Consider the following 21001-nt stretch of genomic DNA (forward strand, 5'->3'; position numbering starts at 1 on the left):
CAATAGTTAAACTAAACAACTTTAGTAAACCGTATTTAAGAGCATCTAGATTGTTAGATTAAATCCCACTATGTGCCCTAATAACTCTAGACCAGTAGGTGGCGGAAGTGCACCAATAGGTGGCGGAAGGTTGGTTTAAACAAAACATCACCAGAAGAAGACAACGAACTGAACTTCAGAGTCAGATCGTGTTTGAAATGTGGCCGCAAGATTAGGTAAGTTTTTGGTGATCTACTTATAAACTATATTGTCACCGTGTGCGCGCTATCATTTTTGAGGAAAAGAAAAGGCAGATTTTATTAGTTTTTACTGACGAGGATTACTGTAACCGTCAGTTAGCGTACTAGCTAGCCAGTGGCTTACAAGCTAGATTACAAGCATCGACCTTCCTCTTTACTGCTAGTTATAACATAAAATAAACGTGAGTAAGCATCATAAAGTATGTTGAGCGATACAGTACAACTTAATGAAATTTATCATGTCTTATGTAATCCGTTTTTCAGCATTTAATGTTTGAACAAATGTCATGAAAACAAGTTATCATCACAACCACTGTTTAAATGTTTATATTTCAGAAAATTATTTGGAGTAGAAACTTCATTTAAAATAGTTTTTAAATGTGCGTCAATGCCCAGCACTAATTATAACCATTTTCTTGTCATATTCTATGTGCTCTTTTTTTGGGGGACTTAAAATCATGCAGTGGAAGTTCAACATGTTTGAGTGAAAAGAGAGCTCAACTGCTGAAAAACGTATTAAAATATGGAAGCTATGGAATATGAAAAATCTCCATGGGCTATGAACAGCAGTTCTCCATGGCCTTCCACTCTTCCTTGAAAAGGACCTTACTGATTTTACAAGACATGTTTTGTAAGTAATTTTGTTATATATTTTGCTATATTCTGGTTATTTAATGTAATGCAGACAATTCTTGAGACCTGGCAAGAAAAAAATCAGGACACAGAAACAATATATAAGATAGAAAGGAATAAAGAAAGTGGGGGGAAAAACTTCTAAGGAAAAAAGGAAAGGGAATTTATAATAAATGAACAGTTGGAAAGAAGAGAAAAAAATACTTAAAGGGTTAGTTCACTCAAAAATGAAAATTCTGTCATTAATTACTCACCCTCATGTCGTTCCAAACCCATAAGACCTTTGTTAATTTTCGGAACACAATTTAAGATATTTCTGATGAAATCCAAGAGCTTTCTGCATAGACAGCAACACAACTGCCACATTCAAGACCCAGAAAGAAAGTAAGGACATGGTTCACGAGAATACCATGACGCATGCGTGTGATGCTGCTGACACAGGAGCCGGCGTTCTGACGTAGAACATGCATGCACTGTGCCTTGTTTACAAGCAGAGGAATGCACAAGCATTCTCAGATATCATCACAAGTATCTTCATTTGTGTTCCGAAGATGAATGAAGGTCTTACTGGTTTGGAACGACATGAGAGAGTAATTAATGACAGAATTTTCATTTTTGGGTGAACCCTTTTTAAATAAGAGTAAGAAAAATAATGTGAAGAAAGAAAATAGAAATTAGGTAACAAGGAGTCTGACAATTTAGATGAAGGAAGAGTAAAAGAAACAACACAAAGAGGAAAGAAGTCAGAAAGGAAGGACAGAAAAGAATAAAGGTAAGTAAGTGAAAGAAATATAAAAATATTTTGGAAGGTACAATTGTATTGGATGATCTGTAAAATCCTCCCCAAGATATGCCTGCTCTTTGGACTTGGATTTATGCTATGAAAATATAGTATCCTCCAGTACTGAAGTACACCTTTGATGTCATTCAATGGCTGAACCTAGAATGCAATCTCTGACAAATCTTCTGATGTAGAAAGATGTCATTGTGGCGTGATGAAGCATTTTTCAGTGTAACTGTTCATGATTGATCATTATTGTTTCAGAAAAAGGTAATTCTAGAAAATGGTAAATCTAGATTTACAAGGTGTCATAAAAGGGATGTTGATGTTTTTTTTCTATTTATTTCCTGAGTGCAGTATGTGCAATTTTTCTTAGTGTTAAATTGTTGATTTGATAGCATGCCTAAAAAAGAATGACTTGAAGTAACATTGTTTTAAACAAATAAATGCCCTGTTGTTGTGCTAACAATCTGTTTTCTGTCTTTGTATTAACAACTTTAAGTTTTGAGTACAGCTTACTTGAGAAATTTAAGGCAATCTGTTTCCACACATTTGTCTAGTAATGTGAACAAAGCAGACTTGTTAAGAGAACTGTTTTGTTTGAGTTCTGTGCACTAAGCTTAACTTACATCTCTAAGTTGGCTGAACTTGTCAAATTGAGTTAGCAACACTCAAGTTTTCTGGTAACCTATACATATACACAAGTTACCTATACAAAGTTACAGTAAGTTTTATTAACTCAAAAATGATAAACTAATTTGCTTGAGAAATTTGAGGCAATCAGTTTTCCAAGTAAGTTCAACTAATTACTTTTTACAGTGCAGAAAAACATGACTCAAGTTATGTTCAGTTATTTCAAAATATAGTTATAGGAGCATTACTTCTCATGCAGCTTTAAATGTCAACACAAAACTGACCTCTTTTTAAGTCTTGGCACATTTGAGGCTGCTGTGCGACACGACAGACAACTAGTTGTTCAGTACAGTTCCCTTCACATAGCAGGGCTTTGCCGAAAATATTGTTGTAAGTCCTGAAAGTTTATGGGTGTGAGTTTGGTTCTAGAATGCAGTTGTCAATTCTGTAAATAACTGAATTGTGTATGAATGCAACCATATTGATGACTCAAATACAGGACCGACAACCGTATTCTGCTGCTGTGTGAACATGGCATTAAGTGTCTTCAACTATATTGTACTTAAATAAAGAACCGAAAGCTTTGTATATATTATGGCTTTGTCTCTGTACTTCTGTTCAACCCTGTTATGTTGTTACATCCACCCTTTAAGATTGAGCCCAAAACACCTCTAAAACCAGTAAACTAGGCAGGGAGATCAGCAAACCAGCTTACACTATTTCTTTGTCTTTTTAACAGGAAGAACATCACCAAATGGCTACTTGATGGCTGCTCTGTGAATTCTTTGTCATCAGTTAGGAACTAGGTGTGCTATTTGATAGCAATCTTTCCTTTGAAAGCCATGTTTCTAGCATTTGTAAAAATTCATTTTTTCTCTGGGTTAGATTGTAATGCTTTATTGGATGGTTGTTCTGCACGCTTAATAAGCAAACTCCAGCTAGTCCAAAATGCAGCAGCTAGAGTTCTTACTAGAACCAGGAAGTATGACCATATTAGCCCGGTTCTGTCAACACTGCACTGGTCCCAGCTATGACATCGTATTTTGCATTAGTGACACACTATTTTCCTATTTAATACTGTAAAGTTGCTTTGACATAATCTGTATTGTTAAAAGCGCTATATAAATAAAGGTGACTTGAATTGACTAAATTAGACAGAACCACAAAACCTCTCATTTACATTATTAAAGGGGAAAATCAAGCTTTACATTCCAAGCCAAATCTTTAATGATTGATAATAAATGATTGTTTAACAAAGTGCTTAGGATTATCATTAGATTGCACCTAATGCAATCTAATGATAAAGTCCTCTAGGGGACGCTATGGGGAATGCCTCGTCATGACCCGTGTCTGAAGCATACATTGAAAAAACACCAACTCGCTGGCCGGCATGGCAAGAAACCTAGAGGACGTAGTGTCTCATTTCCTACTCAGGGAACCATGATTTCATAAGTAACCTGAGACGTTCCCTTTCATGGGAACTTCGAACTGCGTCCTCTAGGGGTCGCTATGGGGAATGGTATACCCACGCCACCATGCTGAGGGGAGTGCATGCCAGAACCATGGCGAGCACTAAGTACCAACTCTACCATATTGCTATGGGAGTTGCCCCTGGGACGTTAGACGGCTGTCAGTGACGTTATTCCCTACGGCCAAAGGCCTAGGCTACATACCCCAAAATACTTACCTGTTAGGGCCAGACTCCTGGGCCCGGGGTAGAGCTCTCGTGAAGGCCGCTATCCCGATCTTTCAGCAGGTCAGCCTGATATGTTTAGAGCATTACCATCATGTGCAATGAAGCGACAGCCCGAACCTGCTGCTGCTGCGTATGCCCTGGCATCCAAGCGAGATGTCAAGGAGGGGAGTCTTAGAGGACGTCTCACCCATAGAGAGATAGCTGGCCAGCGTCTCTCTATAGGGGCATCTTCTCATAACTGCTTTCGCGCATCGCCTTGATGTTGGCATAACTCGTATGCTGGAATCGATGGATGCGTGAGGAAAAAACGGCCTCTTCCATTCCTTCTCAATCTTTATATGGAAAACAGGAAGAAAGGAAGGCTCACCTGAGCTGGAGGGTTATGGCCAGAAAAATAATGTTCATCGAGATACTTTGCGACGTTACTTTCTCACCCGCTTCACGACAAGTAAAGCCTCGCGTGGCGCAATCCATAATTTCCAAAAGCTCATCATACGCAGGGCAGGAGGATTGGGAAGGCTCAGCCTCAGCTTCAGCTTCTTTGCCCTCCTCAGACATTTCCTGCTTTTGCTGGGCTGATCCCAGCAGAGCACTGGCCCCTAAATCAGACAATGTTAATGAAATAACATCATCCTCCAGCGGCTCACTCTCGTGCACAGCCGACGATCGCGAAAGGGAAACCCCTCTTCAAACTCATCGGCCAGATCCACCTGCGATCCCCACAAGCTCATTCCCTTCCGTGCCTCAGCAGCGGCAGGTCCTGAATCGCGAAGAAGCAGATGGCTGCCCCTCTTTCCTTCGAAAAGAGAGACAAATGAGAGCGGAGCTTTTCCCTTGGAAAAAACGCTCGCAGTGCATGCTGATTGCCCCCTTGGAGGCATCAACAAATAGAGCTCGAACTCGAACTCGAAGGAGGCCTGAACAAATAACGCATAGATCGTGTATGTCATCAGATGTTAAACAACGGTCATGATGAGGCATTCCCCATTTTCAATGTATGCTTCAGACACGGGTCACGATGAGGCATTCCCCATAGCGACCCCTAGAGGACGCAGTTCGAAGTTCCTATGAAAGGGAACCAGCTCCTGAATGTGCAATTTCTTACCTATAAAAAGTTTCAATGTCAATAAAATGCGAGCGCATACAGCACGCCGGCATTAAAATGGCATTAAAAATCTTTATGAGCAAACGTGCCGCCCTCGCATTAGGAGTTCTGTGGAGAATCGGATACGTGTGTCTAGACGTAGGTCGGATGTCCAGATATCAGACGTGTATCCGATTAAAATCCACATTTGGAAGTGGCTCAGATCTGATGCAAAAAAATCAGATCTCGTGCCGGTTTTTGTGTTTACACGTGTGCAACAAATTCCGATCTGTGTCAGATGTGAGCGAAAGATCTGATTTTTTGTGCCAGTGTAAACGCAGCCACAGTTGGCTTCCATGAATGCAGGTTTACACATGTCAAGTAAAAAAAATGTATGCATTGATTGGGTGAACCTAATTTTACTCATAGCCTAGGCTACATATTTTGTTAAATATGTTGCTGAAAATATTTGTGTGATAGATAGATGATGAATGAATGTCTTTATGCTTTCTAATACAGATACAGGATAATTTTTGATAAATCAAAGATGACCCACTTTTCCTGAAAAGATGTTTGTCTGGAGTGCATGATCTCAAAATGTTTATTAGAATATATATATATATATATAACCTTCCAAATAACATATTATATGAACTGGGAAATTTAAAGGGGTCCTATTTTCACTTTTTAAATTTTAGTCAGTGTGTAGTGTGTATGTCTGGGCATAAAAAAGATCTAGAAAGTTACAAATCTCAAAGTCCACTCCAAAGGGAGATATTTTGTTTTTTAAAAATCCCTTTTCAAGAACTACAATGAACGGCTCATTTGGACTACAGCGTTGGTTTCCGGGCTTTGTGATATCACAAAGCAGCCCATTAGAATATCATTAAAAATGATTCCCGCCTACAGAAATTCGAATGGTTGGGGGGTGGGGAGGGGCGAGGTTGTGGTTAGAACGTTTGGTTGAGTGAGTGCATCAGACGAGACGACGAAGAAGAAGTGCTGTTGCTAGGGATGGGCGATACCACTTATTTTGTTTTCGATACGATACCGATATTTTTCAAGGCAGTATCATCGATATCGATACCGATTCGATACTTCTGAACTAAACTTTTAAATTATGAAATGTATTAAATTGTTAAATTACTAAGAGTAAAATGCGTAATGATAAATGATTCAATATGCCTTAATTGTAACTTATTAGGTTATATTTTTGTTTACACATGGTTCAAATATGTTTTTTGTTTACACATGATTCAAATCTATAAATACTACAGTTGAACTATGGTCACTTTAGTAAAACTGCTGTGCTGTAGCTTAAAATTTTGCCAGTGACCGGATTAAATATAAATTGCATAAAATGCAACCTTTTTATTCTGACAGTGTATGATTTCTATTAACATTACAGAATAGAACATGATCAATATTATCTTTCAACGTTCAATTTAAATAACTGTAATTGCACAAACTATGTAGGCTACAATTTCAGTTTGTTTATTGTGAAATAACTCTGTTCTTCTGTCCTCTGATAAGCATTGTTCAGGGCTGCAGTTCCCAAAAGCTTTAATGCTTTCTTATGATACTTTTGGGAAACGCAGCCCTGTTTGAATGCACTGTCAGAAGTGAGTGAACGCTCTCTGTGATTGATTGGTTCAGATGAGCAGGAAAATAGTTCTATCCTACACAATTACTCGCTAACAAAGGTTATTCGTCTAATTCAATGCATATTGTACGAAACAATTTTTTTTGTTAAATTAACAAAATCACTGGTAAATAAAACACACCTTAGGATCGATAATTTAGTTTGAGTATCGATAGTTTTGATACTCGCGTCAGTATTGATATATCGATACTTTGGATCGATACGCCCATCCCTAGCTGCTGCAGAGTTAGTGCATCAGAGAAAACGAAGAAGAAGAGCTGCTGTGCTGTAGCTTAAAATTTTCGGCATGTCTAGAACAATTCTTACAAGTACAACACAACGTAGCTGGGCGCCGCGGACAGACAGTGAACGGCACCGCCGGTGTGCCTACACTCATAGAAAATAATGTATTTGAATTTTAAAGATGTGGTGAAACGCTGTTTTTCACCTCCATGCCCAAACGTCTTTGTTTGGGCTATTGAAAGCGGATGATGTCAGGAAACAGTGTTTGCAATTTATTTTTTAACTCTGTCCCTGAGCATTATAACCCCAATTTGCTATTGTGTGCTGCGCATTTTACTGAGGACAGCTTCCACAACATGAGGGAGTACAGTGCCTGCCGGATTCGCCAAAAGGCTTTTGTTGAAAGACGGAGCAGTGGCAGTACTGAAACACAGTCTAAGCTGTTCACAACGCACTGGGACAGTTAACCAATCACAACACATTTTGTTTTTCAGAAGGCGGACCTTCATCAAAGCCGGAACTAATCGAGCATTTTGTGCCAGGATGGGGAGAAACGTATTTTAATAATGTAAATTATGTGAAAAATAATGCCTTTTTCGAACCACCAAGCATGAGAGCATGTTCTAGTACACCCCCAAAACAAAATCAAGACTTTGTAAAAGAGCATAATAGGACCCCTTTAAATTAAATTATAGTTGGAACTTAACGTTAACAAAGGTGATAAAGAAAATTAATTAAAAAATCTCACTTTAACTGAATTCACTCTACATAAATGTGTGTAGGAAAAATCAACCACTGTTGGAAAAAATGTTTTTTCAACATCAATTCATCAATTTCGTTTTTTCAACAGAATTGCCTGATACAAACTTAAAGTTCTGACTTTTTTTCTCAGAATTGTGAGATATAAACTTTGCAATTGTGAGAAATAAACTGAAAGTTCAGATTTTTTCTCAGAATTTCGTGATATAAACTCGCAGTTGCAAGTTATTGGGCAAGGTCAGAATTATGAGTTATAAACTCGCAATTCTGAGAACATCAGTCTTTTTTTCTCCTCAGAACTGGACTTTATAACTCGCAATTGCGAGTTTATATCTCACAATTCTGAGGGGGGGGGGGGGGGAGTCAGAATTGCGAGTTTACATGACGCAAAAGTCGAGAAAAAAGTCAGAATTTAGATAAATAATCGCAATTACCTTTTTTATTTTTTTATTCAGTGGCGGAAACGGATTTCCATACTAGAAAACAATAAGCGACCTATAATAGAAAATCTGTCAGATTTGTGATCTAATAAAATTAACTTTACAGGTTTACAACTTAAATTGCACCACGCTTGTTCTTGTTTTCTTTGTATGCATGTTTCCTGAACAAAAGCGTTACAATTCTTTATTTCTCCCATCATTCCTTCAACATCGTACGCTGGAGAAAATCAAATGCAGCGTGTGGCTCCTCCCTGTCACGTTGCACTTCAACGTGACTGGAGTTCTTTGGGCGCGCGCCCGAGCTGATCGTGACAAGAGCAAAGCTAATGTATGTCACGCGCGGGGGTTCTGGGGGATTTGAACTACTTTCCACCATATGTCTATGCTTTCTACAGAAACGTAGCTGCGGCGTTAAGACGTGGAAAAGATACGCTGATTTTACGCGTATTGCGTTTTTAGCAGTAGTGAGATGAAAAAAATCATTGTTATTTGACATGTTACAATTTAAATATTGAGTGCAGTAGTGCTTTGCGGGTCACGTGACTATGGGCCATCAAAACAAACAACGTTACTGCATATGAGTTTATTATTACTTCGCTGCTCTTGTTGTGTTTGCAGCTCAGGTCGTTTCGTTATTGATTGGAAAGTGCATTAGTAACGTTAGTGGATTTAATCTCCCTCATCTAGAGCTCTGCTTTCACTCGAATGGTGAGTTTAATATTTGTCGGTTGTTTTTGACATAACGTTAGACAATTTCTGCATGACTATACTCTTCACTGCAAAAGTACTAGTTCTATCTAGCTATCAAGAAGCTAGCTAGCTAGCCTATCTCACTGTTAGTCTGTGTCTGTCTGTCAATATTAGAGAGATGATTTGAATTGAGATGCTTGTCTTCTGTTTTATAAAGGTAATTGGCAGTGAGTAACAGAACAGGAGGTGTCAGTCATTCCTCATGTTTTCTAACCGATATAAACGTTTGACATTTGTAAATCATTTCGGAAATCTTCTTTAACGATTTAGCACAATGACAAGAAACATACTGTTATAATTTTTTTCAAATGTAGAAAAGAACACACAATGTGTTTTATTTGTTTTAATCTGCCTTAAGGTATTGTAAATGATAGACCTTATAACGTAAAAGTGCAGGATAGGGACCGTCTGCAAAGTGCAAAACCAAGAGCAAAAAGCACAATTATTCCATATAATACTTAAATGTGTCTTGTGAAATGTATAAAAAATCAATCTCAGATCTATGGGGTTTGTCTTATTACTGGTTCATAAAAGAACATTTAGATTTTAGATTTTAGATTTGGTTTTATTCACAGAACTATAGCACAACAAAAGTTATTGAAATGGAACAGTTGAGAAAAAGCTTGCAAAGCATTACAAAGTTTACCGCCCCCTAGAGGAAGATACTGCACTTGTTTTGACCAAGTTTGACATTCAGAAATTTAAATAAATTTATTTAGAATGCCGTTTGATATGTAAACTTCAATATGTTACTTGTTCAAAGAACAATATTTACAGCCATCTTTTACTATCATATGTAAATCAGGATGCACACTATTGAATTAAAGTTGAATCTGTTAACACGGGTTTTGCTGAACAGGACAGAGAGAGAGAGAGAGAGGTGTGCGCGCGCTGTGAAAGCAAGATATCGCGCTCGTGCGGCAGTACCAGTGAGTCAAATATTTGAAAAAAAAAAAAGAGACTCGCTAAGGTTTGTCCAAGAAGTCGCTAGATTTGTTGCTAGTCGCTTTTTTTGAAGAAAAAAAAGTCGCCAGGGGGGTATGAAAAGTCGCTAAATCTAGCGACAAAGTCGCTAAATTGGCAACACTGGAAGCGGGGGTTTCGGCCGAGTCTATTTTTGCTGCGCTGCTGACGCTCAATTAAAGTGACAGCACACTTTTGATGGACAAAATAAACATGATTTCACTCAAAACGTTCTAAAAATGCACAGAATAAGCATGTCTAGTGTGTTTTAACACAAACTGGAGTATGTCAGGAAAGAAAATGAAGAATCAAAAATACGTATAGAAGATTTACCCATTTTAACTTTTAATTGCCATAAGCAAATTATAACTTAAAGGTCCCCTGAAATGCATAGAAACACGCAGCATTACTCAGTGTTGAGTCATTTTAACTGAAACAAGAAGACAGGGCGAGGCAAATTAAGCAGCCCCGCCCCTTTTTAAAATAGCCAATAGCATCCGTTTATATCACAGCTTGGGCTAGAGCCGTTCAAAGCCGTTGAGCTCCGTAAAGCCGCATTTGACAGGGTATGCCAGCCACAATCTCATCCATATTGCTATAAAATTCAAATAGCTCCGATACATTTTGTGGTCTGCGCCGATTTGCGCATGTGATCCGCTCCGTGCTATCGTGTCTCTGGACCGGACCAGAGTGTGTGTGCCGTGCGGTGGTTAGCGTGACACAGCGTGAAACCAGACTTATTTTTTTCCTCAATGCAAAGCATATTTACACTGTTTGAATCGATTTCAGCCGCTGCTTCAGCGTCTATTTTATAGTGTACAGCGGGGGCGGGAGCTTCGGATTCTAGAGAGCGTTTGATTGGAGAAGCTGAAGTACGATGTGACGTCAAAAAAAAAATCGTTGAGCCGTTTTGGCGGAAGTGACGAACTGCAAGCTTTGAATGTTTATATCTTCTAAATGCAAATTTTGTCACTGTTTTGGAGCACACGGCCTTATAGATAACCTTAAGACTAACATATTGATACTAACACCCAAACAACTTTAATTTTGATTTCATGGGGACTTTAAAACATTTGATCAAACTCACAACAAACAATTCATCTTGCTCAGGATCTTAAGTTACAATGGAGTATATACATAAGAAATTCATTATTCATTCATTATTGAATGCTTCTGTAAATATTGTATTCTGTAAATATTGCACACGTGTTCACTTACGATTGACGTGACAAACTTACGCCTTTTATTTATTTTCAGTTCCACAGTTACAGAAACGGAGCTATAGACACAATAAATGCACATGAAACAAACTGACATCTTCAACATCCGGCCTAATAAAAAATATAATGAATGCTTAGCGTGTTCACCTTGGTTAGAAACACACCTTTTCAATTTTTAAATGAATCTCTATGAACAAATAATGACTTAAACATAATATTCACACTTAACAATTAGCTAAAATAGAATGAGTAATTATATTGCTCCAGGTCTTCAGTTACAAAAAGGACAACAATGCACAAATTACAAAAAAGGACACAAGACGAACACAGACACAAAACAATCATTTAAATCATATTGACAGCAGTAATTGACTGGCTAGAAATGCATAGCCTACTTTTTTTATTCAGCTCTACCTACATTTTGACATTCTTTCTTAGCCTAATGATTAGTTAAAATCCAACGAATAATTCACATTTCTCCCGATCAGTTACAAAAACTGAGCTTAATCACAAGTAATTTACATAAAGCATATTGACAGCTTTTATAAGAAATGGACATGGAGATTATGGACACACACTGAGCTATAACTTGGTTAATAGCGCATATCTGGGTAAGCACCTATGAGTAAAAGTATGTATTATTTAAAAAAAAAAAAAACGTATAAACAGCACTTTCTATATTTGAGCATGACTGAAACGACATGATAGGAGCTGTTTTTGTTGTTTACCATTTACACGCGAATCCCCGTGTTAACAAACTTTCAAGACATTCAATTAATAACTGACCAACCTCTAAAAACAAATTTATAGTTGTCTTTGTAAAGAAATATGTAGCTTTGGAGCCGCTGCTGTGACGCTGTACAAACGCTTCCAGTGTGAATACTCTGGCGAATCTGCAGCTGCAGTGACGATGTAGTTACACTCACATGCCGCTCACGCTTGCAGTGGGAAACCGCCGTCACTCACAGATTTCTCTCTTCAATGGTAACGATATGGTGTGATCGTACAAAATGCAATATTACTTAAATTAAAATTTTCATGTCTCATATGTGACCCTGGACCACAAAACCAGTCATAAGGTCATTTTTGTTAAATTGAGATTTGTACATCATCTGGAAGCTGAATAAATAAGCTTTCCATTTATGTATGGTTTGATAGGAAACCATACATCAAAAATCTGGAATCTGAGGTTGCAAAAAAAATCTAAATATTGAGAAAATCGCCTTTAAAGTTGCCCAAATTAAGTCCTTAGCAATGCATATTACTAATCAAAAATGTTATTTTGATATATTTACAGTAGGAAATTTACAAAAAATATCTTCATGGAACATGATCTTTACTTACTATCCTTTTTGGCATAAAAGAAAAAATTGTCATTTTGACCCATACAATGTATTGTTGGCTATTGCTACAAATATACCTGTGCTACTTATGACTAGTTTTGTGGTCCAGGGACACATTTTTTTTTTTGTTAATATGCATTAAAAGTACAATTACGCGAATCCCCGTGTTAACAAACTTTCAAGACATTCAAGTTAATAACTGACCAACCTCTAAAAACAAATTTATAGTTGTCTTTGTAAAGAAATATGTAGCTTTGGAGCCGCTGCTGTGACGCTGTACAAACGCTTCCAGTGTGAATACTCTGGCGAATCTGCAGCTGCAGTGACGATGTAGTTACACTCACATGCCGCTCACGCTTGCAGTGGGAAACCGCCGTCACTCACAGATTTCTCTCTTCAATGGTAACGATATGGTGTGATCGTACAAAATGCAATATTACTTAAATTAAAATTTTCATGTCTCATATGTGACCCTGGACCACAAAACCAGTCATAAGGTCATTTTTGTTAAATTGAGATTTGTACATCATCTGGAAGCTGAATAAATAAGCTTTCCATTTATGTATGGTTTGATAGGAAACCATACATCAAAAATCTGGAATCTGAGGTTGCAAAAAAAATCTAAATATTGAGAAAATCGCCTTTAAAGTTGCCCAAATTAAGTCCTTAGCAATGCATATTACTAATCAAAAATGTTATTTTGATATATTTACAGTAGGAAATTTACAAAAAATATCTTCATGGAACATGATCTTTACTTACTATCCTTTTTGGCATAAAAGAAAAAATTGTCATTTTGACCCATACAATGTATTGTTGGCTATTGCTACAAATATACCTGTGCTACTTATGACTAGTTTTGTGGTCCAGGGACACATATTTTTTTTTGTTAATATGCATTAAAAGTACAATTTATACATACAGCTTTTAATTTAATTTCTGAAAAGATATTTTTGGGGTATACCGAACAAAAAAAATATTGATCATGACGGGAGACATCAATAAAAGGATTCTTTAAAAAGAGTTGGTAATGTGGCATAATCTTAGTATTTCTTGAACATAAATAGCAGTTTGTTTAGTTTTATAAGCAGTTAATTTTATTTTACCGAATCAAAGTCATCAAATAAAGTTATGCAACTTTTGTTTTGGGAAAATAAATAAAAATGTTACACTCTTTGTATTCGAGGAGTAAGAAACGTTACATACATGGATGGAAAAAAGCCTTAGTAAAAGTATTCTTTAAAAGAGAAATTAAGTAGTTTGGCAAAATCTTATTTTTTGGAAAAAAAAAAAATATTTTTTGTTTTTTATTGTTTTATATCTGTCTCCACCATATCAAACCCATCTAGCAAAGTCAGGCAACTTTTGTCTTGATTTGTTTATTTATTTATTTTTTAGAAATGTTTATAAATTCATGAAATCACGATGTTTGCTGCTAGAAAAAAAATAATAAATTAAGCCAAATGTTAATTTAAAGGTTTAATTAAAGTTTAGGTTCAATTAGCAATAACAACACAATACCTTAAATTCAAATTTTAAAAAGTATCCTCTGTTCAATTCAGAATGGTGCATCTTTTTTGCATTCACAAATCACGCACTTGGCATTTTTTCATCAACACAGAGAGTATATTTCTACAAATTTTTGTTTATCCTGACTCATATACACAGTGACCCCAAAAAGTAACCGGACAGATATGTCACACTTACAGTGTCTGAATGTCTGTGCATTATGTGTTATTATGTTATTTATGTATACACTGCACTTGTGCTTGATCTTCCTGGACAACTGTGTTAACTTAAGGAGAACTGGCTTCATACATCTACTAAAAATCACCAAAATACCAGTTGATTAAAAGACATGATTTTGTTATCTACTGTAGTAATAAAATGTACTCTAATGTGCTCTAATACCAATACTTTTGGGGCATTTCTATTCTTTGTCCCAGGAACATGTCCATGACACCAGTTGCGTGTTATTTTGGGCTGCTGGAAGGGCAGGAGGAGGACATTAAACCTCAGGCAGCAGTGGTTCGGCGGAACCTGTTTGGCCCAGTGGACCACCAGCAGTTGCAGCAGGACTTCCAGAGGCTATTCTGCATGAACGTGGAGATCGCCAAACAGCGCTGGAACTTTGACTTTCAGATGGACCAACCAGCCCCCGGTTGCATTGAGTGGGAGGAGCTGCGGTGCCAGGATGTGCCAGTGTTCTACCATAGCTGTGTGTTCAGGCCCGGTATGGCAAAGCAAACGGTGGAAGCTTGTCCAGCTATGGCCACAGAGAAATATCTGGAGCTGAGGACCAGAGGAACTCTGAGGGGAACCAAGCCAGAGAAGAGAATGGCTGCATTGCTAGGGGTCAAACGCAGACAAGCAAGCATCACAGGTAAGACAATAGATATAGTTGTCACATTTAATTCTCAGGATCACTCCGTTATGGCCAGACTAATGTGATTAGGACTTTGTTCAAAAATATTAGTTATAGGCACTATGTGATATTTTTATATTGCAATTCTAAAAAAAAAATCTCTCTCTTTCAGACTTTTTCAGAGTGACAAAAAGAAGATTTCCTGATCACAAAGCTTCATCAGGACAGTAAACAGACAATGGACCTTTTTTTTTTATAAATGTGCATACACTATCTGCACATGTAGCTATTCTAATTGAACAGCAAAGGCTTAATAGGATGTATATACTGTACATGCACACACACAGATACATATTATATACACAAATGTGTATGTATTTTTTTTTACTAAACGCAGTACCTATTGAAGGAACCTATTTTATTGTTACAACATGGAATCATGAGATTTAAGTGCATGTGAAAAAGTCAAATATTCCGATTTCATAGTGCATTTGAATAATTCAAAGCAGTTAATTCCAGTAATTGAATGAGAATTCACTCTTGCAAAATCAAGCAATACATTTTAAATTCATGACTAAATGAAAAATATATATTTTTTTATGTTTTATTGTTCCATGTTGTTCCATTAAAAAATGTTAGGAATGCACTATATAAATAGTGTTTCTTATTTTTTGTTGTGCACTGAATATACAGTATATATACACAAACAATTGTTGTGAACGTTTTCAGAAATGCACTATAAAAAGACTGTTTGGTCATAAACTTTAAACTTTTCAGATTCAAAATTCAAAATGCATTGATCCTTCTTCAGTGCCCACAATCTATAAGCTAACCGTGTCATACCATTATTCTGTTCCGCTTTTAATTATTTATTTTCCTGTTTTTATATATTACAAAAAAGGGTAACGCTTTAGTTTGGGGACCAATTCTTGTTAGCATGCGTATTACTAGCATTTTGTATGCATGCATATTAGTACTTATAAAGCACATATTAATGCCTTATTCTGCATTGCTATATTTTAGGTTACTTAATCCTACCGCATATCTAAACCTAACAACTACCTTACTAACTATTAATAAGCAGCGAGTTAGGATTTTATTTAGGCAAAAGTCATAGTTGGTCCCCAAACTAAAATGTGACCCAAAAAAGTATGTAACCATTAATGAGGAGCCATTAATGTTTTTCATGAAGCATATTAAAATGGGGGGGGGTTGATGTGACTCTGTTATTATAGAGTTACTAGGAGACATAAGGTATGCTTCGATATCTTTGAAGTTATGTAACAAGATTTTTAATCATGCTTGTAAAAGGATATTGCCCTTAAAATATTATTTGGGTAGTGACCGACCAAGTTTCTTATGAGTGTGCATGAGGCTCCGTCTTGCATGCCTGGGGGAAAATTGAATATGTTGACAAGCTACTTTTGTATGTATCTTAAGTTTGAATCGTACTTTTAGTATTAGCATATCAATTGCAAGGACATTTTCACCAATCATTTTGTACAATAATTTTTTTAATACTGTATTTTTGGTTTGTGCATGTGAGATATAATATATGATTATGTGCTGAATTAGCCATCAGAATTTTACCTTTTTTGATATTAAAGAGGCAACTGACGCAATTAACCAAAGTAATTGCTCCACAATAAATAGGATGCTTAAAAGTAGCTATGTAAAAAAAAATTTTTACCTAGAAGTCTTGGAATCATTCTAATGCTACACTGACTAACAAAGCGATCGTCTTTTGTTTCTTTCACACATTCCCCTTAAACATCTGTTTTGGAGTAGGCTATGCAATTATGGTGAGCAGGTACACTATTCTTAAAAGGCTGATTGCTTTAAGGCAACAACAAGTGCACATATACAGCTACCCACTGTATATATTTAGTGATATTCAGTGAATTCCACTCACAAAGCTGCAGAAATACACAAAACTACATACAGGTGCTTTAAAGCCTTTTGAATAGTTGTTAAATTAAGCCACTAAACCAAACCCACGTGCCGTTAAACTGCAGAATTTGCTTTGAAATTCAGTTTCTTTAAGATATATATGAGATTTGTTTTCTTGCATTCATCGCAAAGACACATGCTAGACAGTTCATTCAATTACTTCCTCTTAAAGCAGTCCATTAAATTGTAATCTTTTAAAAATGTATTCATAGAAATAAATTAGTGCTCTACCTCATCAAATGACAAGGACCTTCATTTTTTACACACATAAGAAAACAAATGTGCAAAATGTAGCATTTGTTTTTATCATGGATTTATGGATTTATCATGTTTTTTTTCCTTTTTATGAGAAGTACATCAGAATAGCAAGGAGGTATCTTGTGCTTCACGTAAGGTTTACATGATGTTGTGTGTGTACAGTTCTGTTTTTAGAACAACTTTTTTTTAAAACCCATGCCATTCTTTTTTGGGGGAAGTATTTCAAGTGCCTCTTTATATGAGCAATTAAATTATCACCATCCCAGAAATGTATTATGCTCTACATGTCGTCATGATGATCACAATACCCTACAGCTTCTGTTGCAGATTTGTCAACAGTATTCGATTTTTTTGCATGGTATCTTGCGAATTAGAAGCTATGTGTACTCCTATATCATTGAATGTTACTGGTTAAAATGTACATAATTCAAAATGTGAAGTCCGCTAGTATTAACGTGTTTGCATAGTATGCAAAAATCACCCATAAAATATATGTACAAAGCAATTTATTTGGAAGTGTCTTTATTTGATTATATATGCACATATATTTAGTGCATATATGTCAGAATACAAATTAACACAGCTTTCAGGTTTTTTTTAAGTGATATATTTTTAGAGGTTTATGCAAAACCTGCAATGTGCTTTCATTAAGGGTGTACATATTTCCTTACATATAATCACTTCACATTCAGTCTAATTACCTAAACAACAGAACTATCTTTCAGTGTTCACATCTGCACCTCGGGTGACCCAAGTTTGTCCCTCCCATTGCTTTTTGTCTATACTGTCCTATCAAAATAAAGGTAGCCTAAGTAATATAACTTCAAGTGATCAGTGATTTCAATAGCAATTCAAATTTCAAATTGTGGTGCTGCATCACTGTGGTTCGGAAACTGCAGAACGCAAGACCCTCCAGCACATAGTGAGGACAGCTGAGAGGATCATAGGGGTCTCCCTCCCCTCGATCCAGGACATCTATCAGGCACGCTGTGTACGCAGAGCCTCTGCCATTGTGAAAGATTCATCTCACCCCTCCCAGCATCTGTTTGACCCTCTGCCATCAGGCAGAAGACTACGTAGCATCAGGACCCGCACGGCAAGGCTACAACAGCTTTTCCCCCCAGGCTATCAGAATCCTGAATAAGCTGATACCACCCAGCATCCTACTCCCATCATAAACTGCCTTCCTACCCCATGTCTACAGGGAAAAAATAAAATAAAAAACACTCCAATGGACATTTGCATACATCTGCACTCTGCACTTTCACTTAGCTGTGCACTATAGACACTTGCATAACTGCACAATGGTCAGTTTACGTACATCAACGCACCCAATGTGCACTAAAGACACTCCGTGCAAATGTACATATTTAACATAATATCTGCTATGAGCCACCTAATTTGTGCGCACCACCCAGCATCCTACTCCCATCATAAACTGCCTTCCTACCCCATGTCTACAGGGAAAAAATAAAATAAAAAACACTCCAATGGACATTTGCATACATCTGCACTCTGCACTTTCACTTAGCTGTGCACTATAGACACTTGCATAACTGCACAATGGTCAGTTTACGTACATCAACGCACCCAATGTGCACTAAAGACACTCCGTGCAAATGTACATATTTAACATAATATCTGCTATGAGCCACCTAATTTGTGCGCAAGCACTTTATCCTTTAAAACTCTAAAATTTCTTACATTCCTACAATTTTCACATTTCTACCTCATTTAACACTTCTGCCTTGTTATATTTATTGTGCTCGTCATGTTTATTGCTCGTTATATTAATGTGCTCTTATGTCTGATCCCTGTTGTCATGAACATGTATATACTTGTTTTGTCAGTGTCTTTGTGCCTTGGTCCGTCAGAAACGACATTTTGTTCTTCTGTGTACTGTGTATGTGGAAGAGTGACAATAAAGTTGAAGTTGAAGTTGAATCAAACATGTTACAATTAGGGATGTGCCAGGATGGTAGTAGGATGGCCAAGTGAGATACAAATTCCTAGCAGTAATGTTTAACATGCAGTGTAATACACTTGTAGAATAACTGAGAAATATAACTTCTGAGAGATCATTTAAGCATACAATCTAGTCAATGCCATCTGTTTGCTAAACAATGTAATGTCTTTAAAATGTTAGGCAAGGCAGGTTTATTTATATAGCACATTTCATACACAATGGTAATTCAATGTGCTTTACATAAAATAAAATAATAATAATAATAAAACGACAAAAAAACAACTTTGAAAATTATTAAAAACGATTTTTATAAGGAGAAAAGTATAAAGGCTCATTTCATTGTTTTAAAAATGTTATTAATTTATGATTATTTATATAGCACATTTCATACACAATGGTAATTCAAAGTGCTTAAGAAATAATAATAAAAAATAAAACAAGGAATTTAAAAACTTTGATTTAAAAATTGATTTAAGAGGTTTAAAATGAATTTAAAACAGTTAAGAATAGAAAATGATTATACATAAAATATAGTGCAATCGGTTCGGATGTTGCCCAGTGCTAATTCAATAAATGCACAGCTAAATAGATGTTTTAAATCTGAATTTAAATGTGACTAATGTTTTAGCACATCTGATCTCTTCTGGAAGCTGATTCCAACTGCATAATAACTAAAAGCGGACTCCCCTTGTTTTGTGTGAACCCTTGGTATTTCTAACTGACTCGATCCTAATGATCTGAGTGGTCTGTTAGGTTTATATATGCATTCAGCTTGAGAACTTCGTCTTTGTTTCCAAATGCAATGACTTCAGTTTTTCCCTTGTTTAACTGAAGAAAGGTCTGGCACATCCAACATCCAACTGTTAATTTCATCAATGCATTGGCAGAGGGAGTCAATGAGGCTGTAGTCATTTGGCGATAAGGCTAGGTAAATCTGGGTATCATCAGCATAGCTGTGATAGGCAATTTGGTTATTTCTCATTATTTGACAGTGGGAGCATATACAGGCTAAACAAGAGCGGTGCAAGAATTGAGCCTGTCATGGACATCCACTTAGAAGGGAGAGGTTATTATGTACTCACAGATATGTATAAGAGAGCACAAGTCTAAGTATGACCTGAACCATTTGATTACCATCCCAGAAAGCCCGACCCAGTTTTCCAGTCTCTCTAGTGTTATGGTCGACAGTGTCAAATGCAGCACTGAGAGCTTTTTACCGAAGGGGTTTAACAACTGCAGTTTTCAGGGAGTTTGGAAAAGTCCCAGAAAGAAGTGAGCCACTTCTAACAGGTCTGCTTCTAAACAGTTAAGCAACCGTTTGAAAAAATATTTTGGCAGTGTGTCAAGATAGCAGGTTGACGATTTAAGGTGCTGTACTATTTCTTCCAAAATTTTGCTATCAATCTCTTCAAAAGCAGACATAGTATCTTCTTTTTGATATTGCGGTCGACTCTGTCTGACCTCTGCATAACTTGGGGATGTGCTAATTGCCTTCCTGATATTATTGATCTCAGAAAAGAAGGAAGCAACTCATTGCATTTGCTGTCGGAGAGCATTTCACTGGTACTCTGACTTGGGGGGTTCGTCAGTCTCTCAACAGTAGCAAAAAGAGTGCGTGTTAAGTTACTGTTTATAAGGTTTGAGAAGAATGACTGTCTAGCTTTGCCTAGTTCCACATTGAAGGCACGTAGGCTGTCTTTTGTTTTATGCTATAGTGAATTTCAAGTTTCGTCTTCCGCCACATCCGCTCAGCTGTCTTTTCATACTCTGAATTGCTGTTGATTTTCTCTAAGCTGATTTCTGTCTGCCGGTCTTCCTGACTTTCACAGGAGCAATGACATCAATAACATTTTTAACTTTTGAGTTAAAGGAATCAAGGAGAAGATCAACAGAGTCTGCAGAACTGCTTGTAGTTAAAGATATAGCCTCCATAAATAGCACACTAGTGTTTCGTTAATGCATCTCTTTCTGACAGAGACAGAACTAGATTCAGTGGTAACAGAGATTGATATATCAAAGAAAATACAGGTGATCAG

General features: G+C 36.7%; 1 protein-coding gene across 1 annotated transcript; it reads left to right on the plus strand.

The window, feature by feature from the left end:
* The first annotated feature begins 8479 nt into the window (after positions 1 to 8479).
* Positions 8480 to 17184, plus strand: LOC107601015 (cyclin-dependent kinase inhibitor 1-like). The gene is made up of 3 exons (XM_016293035.1): positions 8480 to 8858; positions 14373 to 14809; positions 14964 to 17184. The coding sequence occupies exons 2-3, from the start codon at positions 14377 to 14379 to the stop codon at positions 15020 to 15022; spliced, it is 492 nt and encodes a 163-aa protein (XP_016148521.1). The 5' UTR covers positions 8480 to 8858; positions 14373 to 14376; the 3' UTR covers positions 15023 to 17184.
* Positions 17185 to 21001: the final 3817 nt, after the last annotated feature.

This window comes from Sinocyclocheilus grahami, unplaced genomic scaffold, assembly GCF_001515645.1.
Source record: "Sinocyclocheilus grahami isolate Dianchi unplaced genomic scaffold, SAMN03320097.WGS_v1.1 scaffold296.1, whole genome shotgun sequence".
Classification (NCBI taxonomy): domain Eukaryota; kingdom Metazoa; phylum Chordata; class Actinopteri; order Cypriniformes; family Cyprinidae; genus Sinocyclocheilus; species Sinocyclocheilus grahami.

Excerpts from the sequence above, each read along its gene's own strand:
- LOC107601015 (XM_016293035.1), top strand. The coding sequence starts at position 14,377 with ATGTCCATGACACCAGTTGCGTGTTATTTTGGGCTGCTGGAAGGGCAG. Across the intron at positions 14,810-14,963 it reads CAGACAAGCAAGCATCACAG|ACTTTTTCAGAGTGACAAAA; the intron begins GTAAGACAATAG and ends TCTCTCTTTCAG.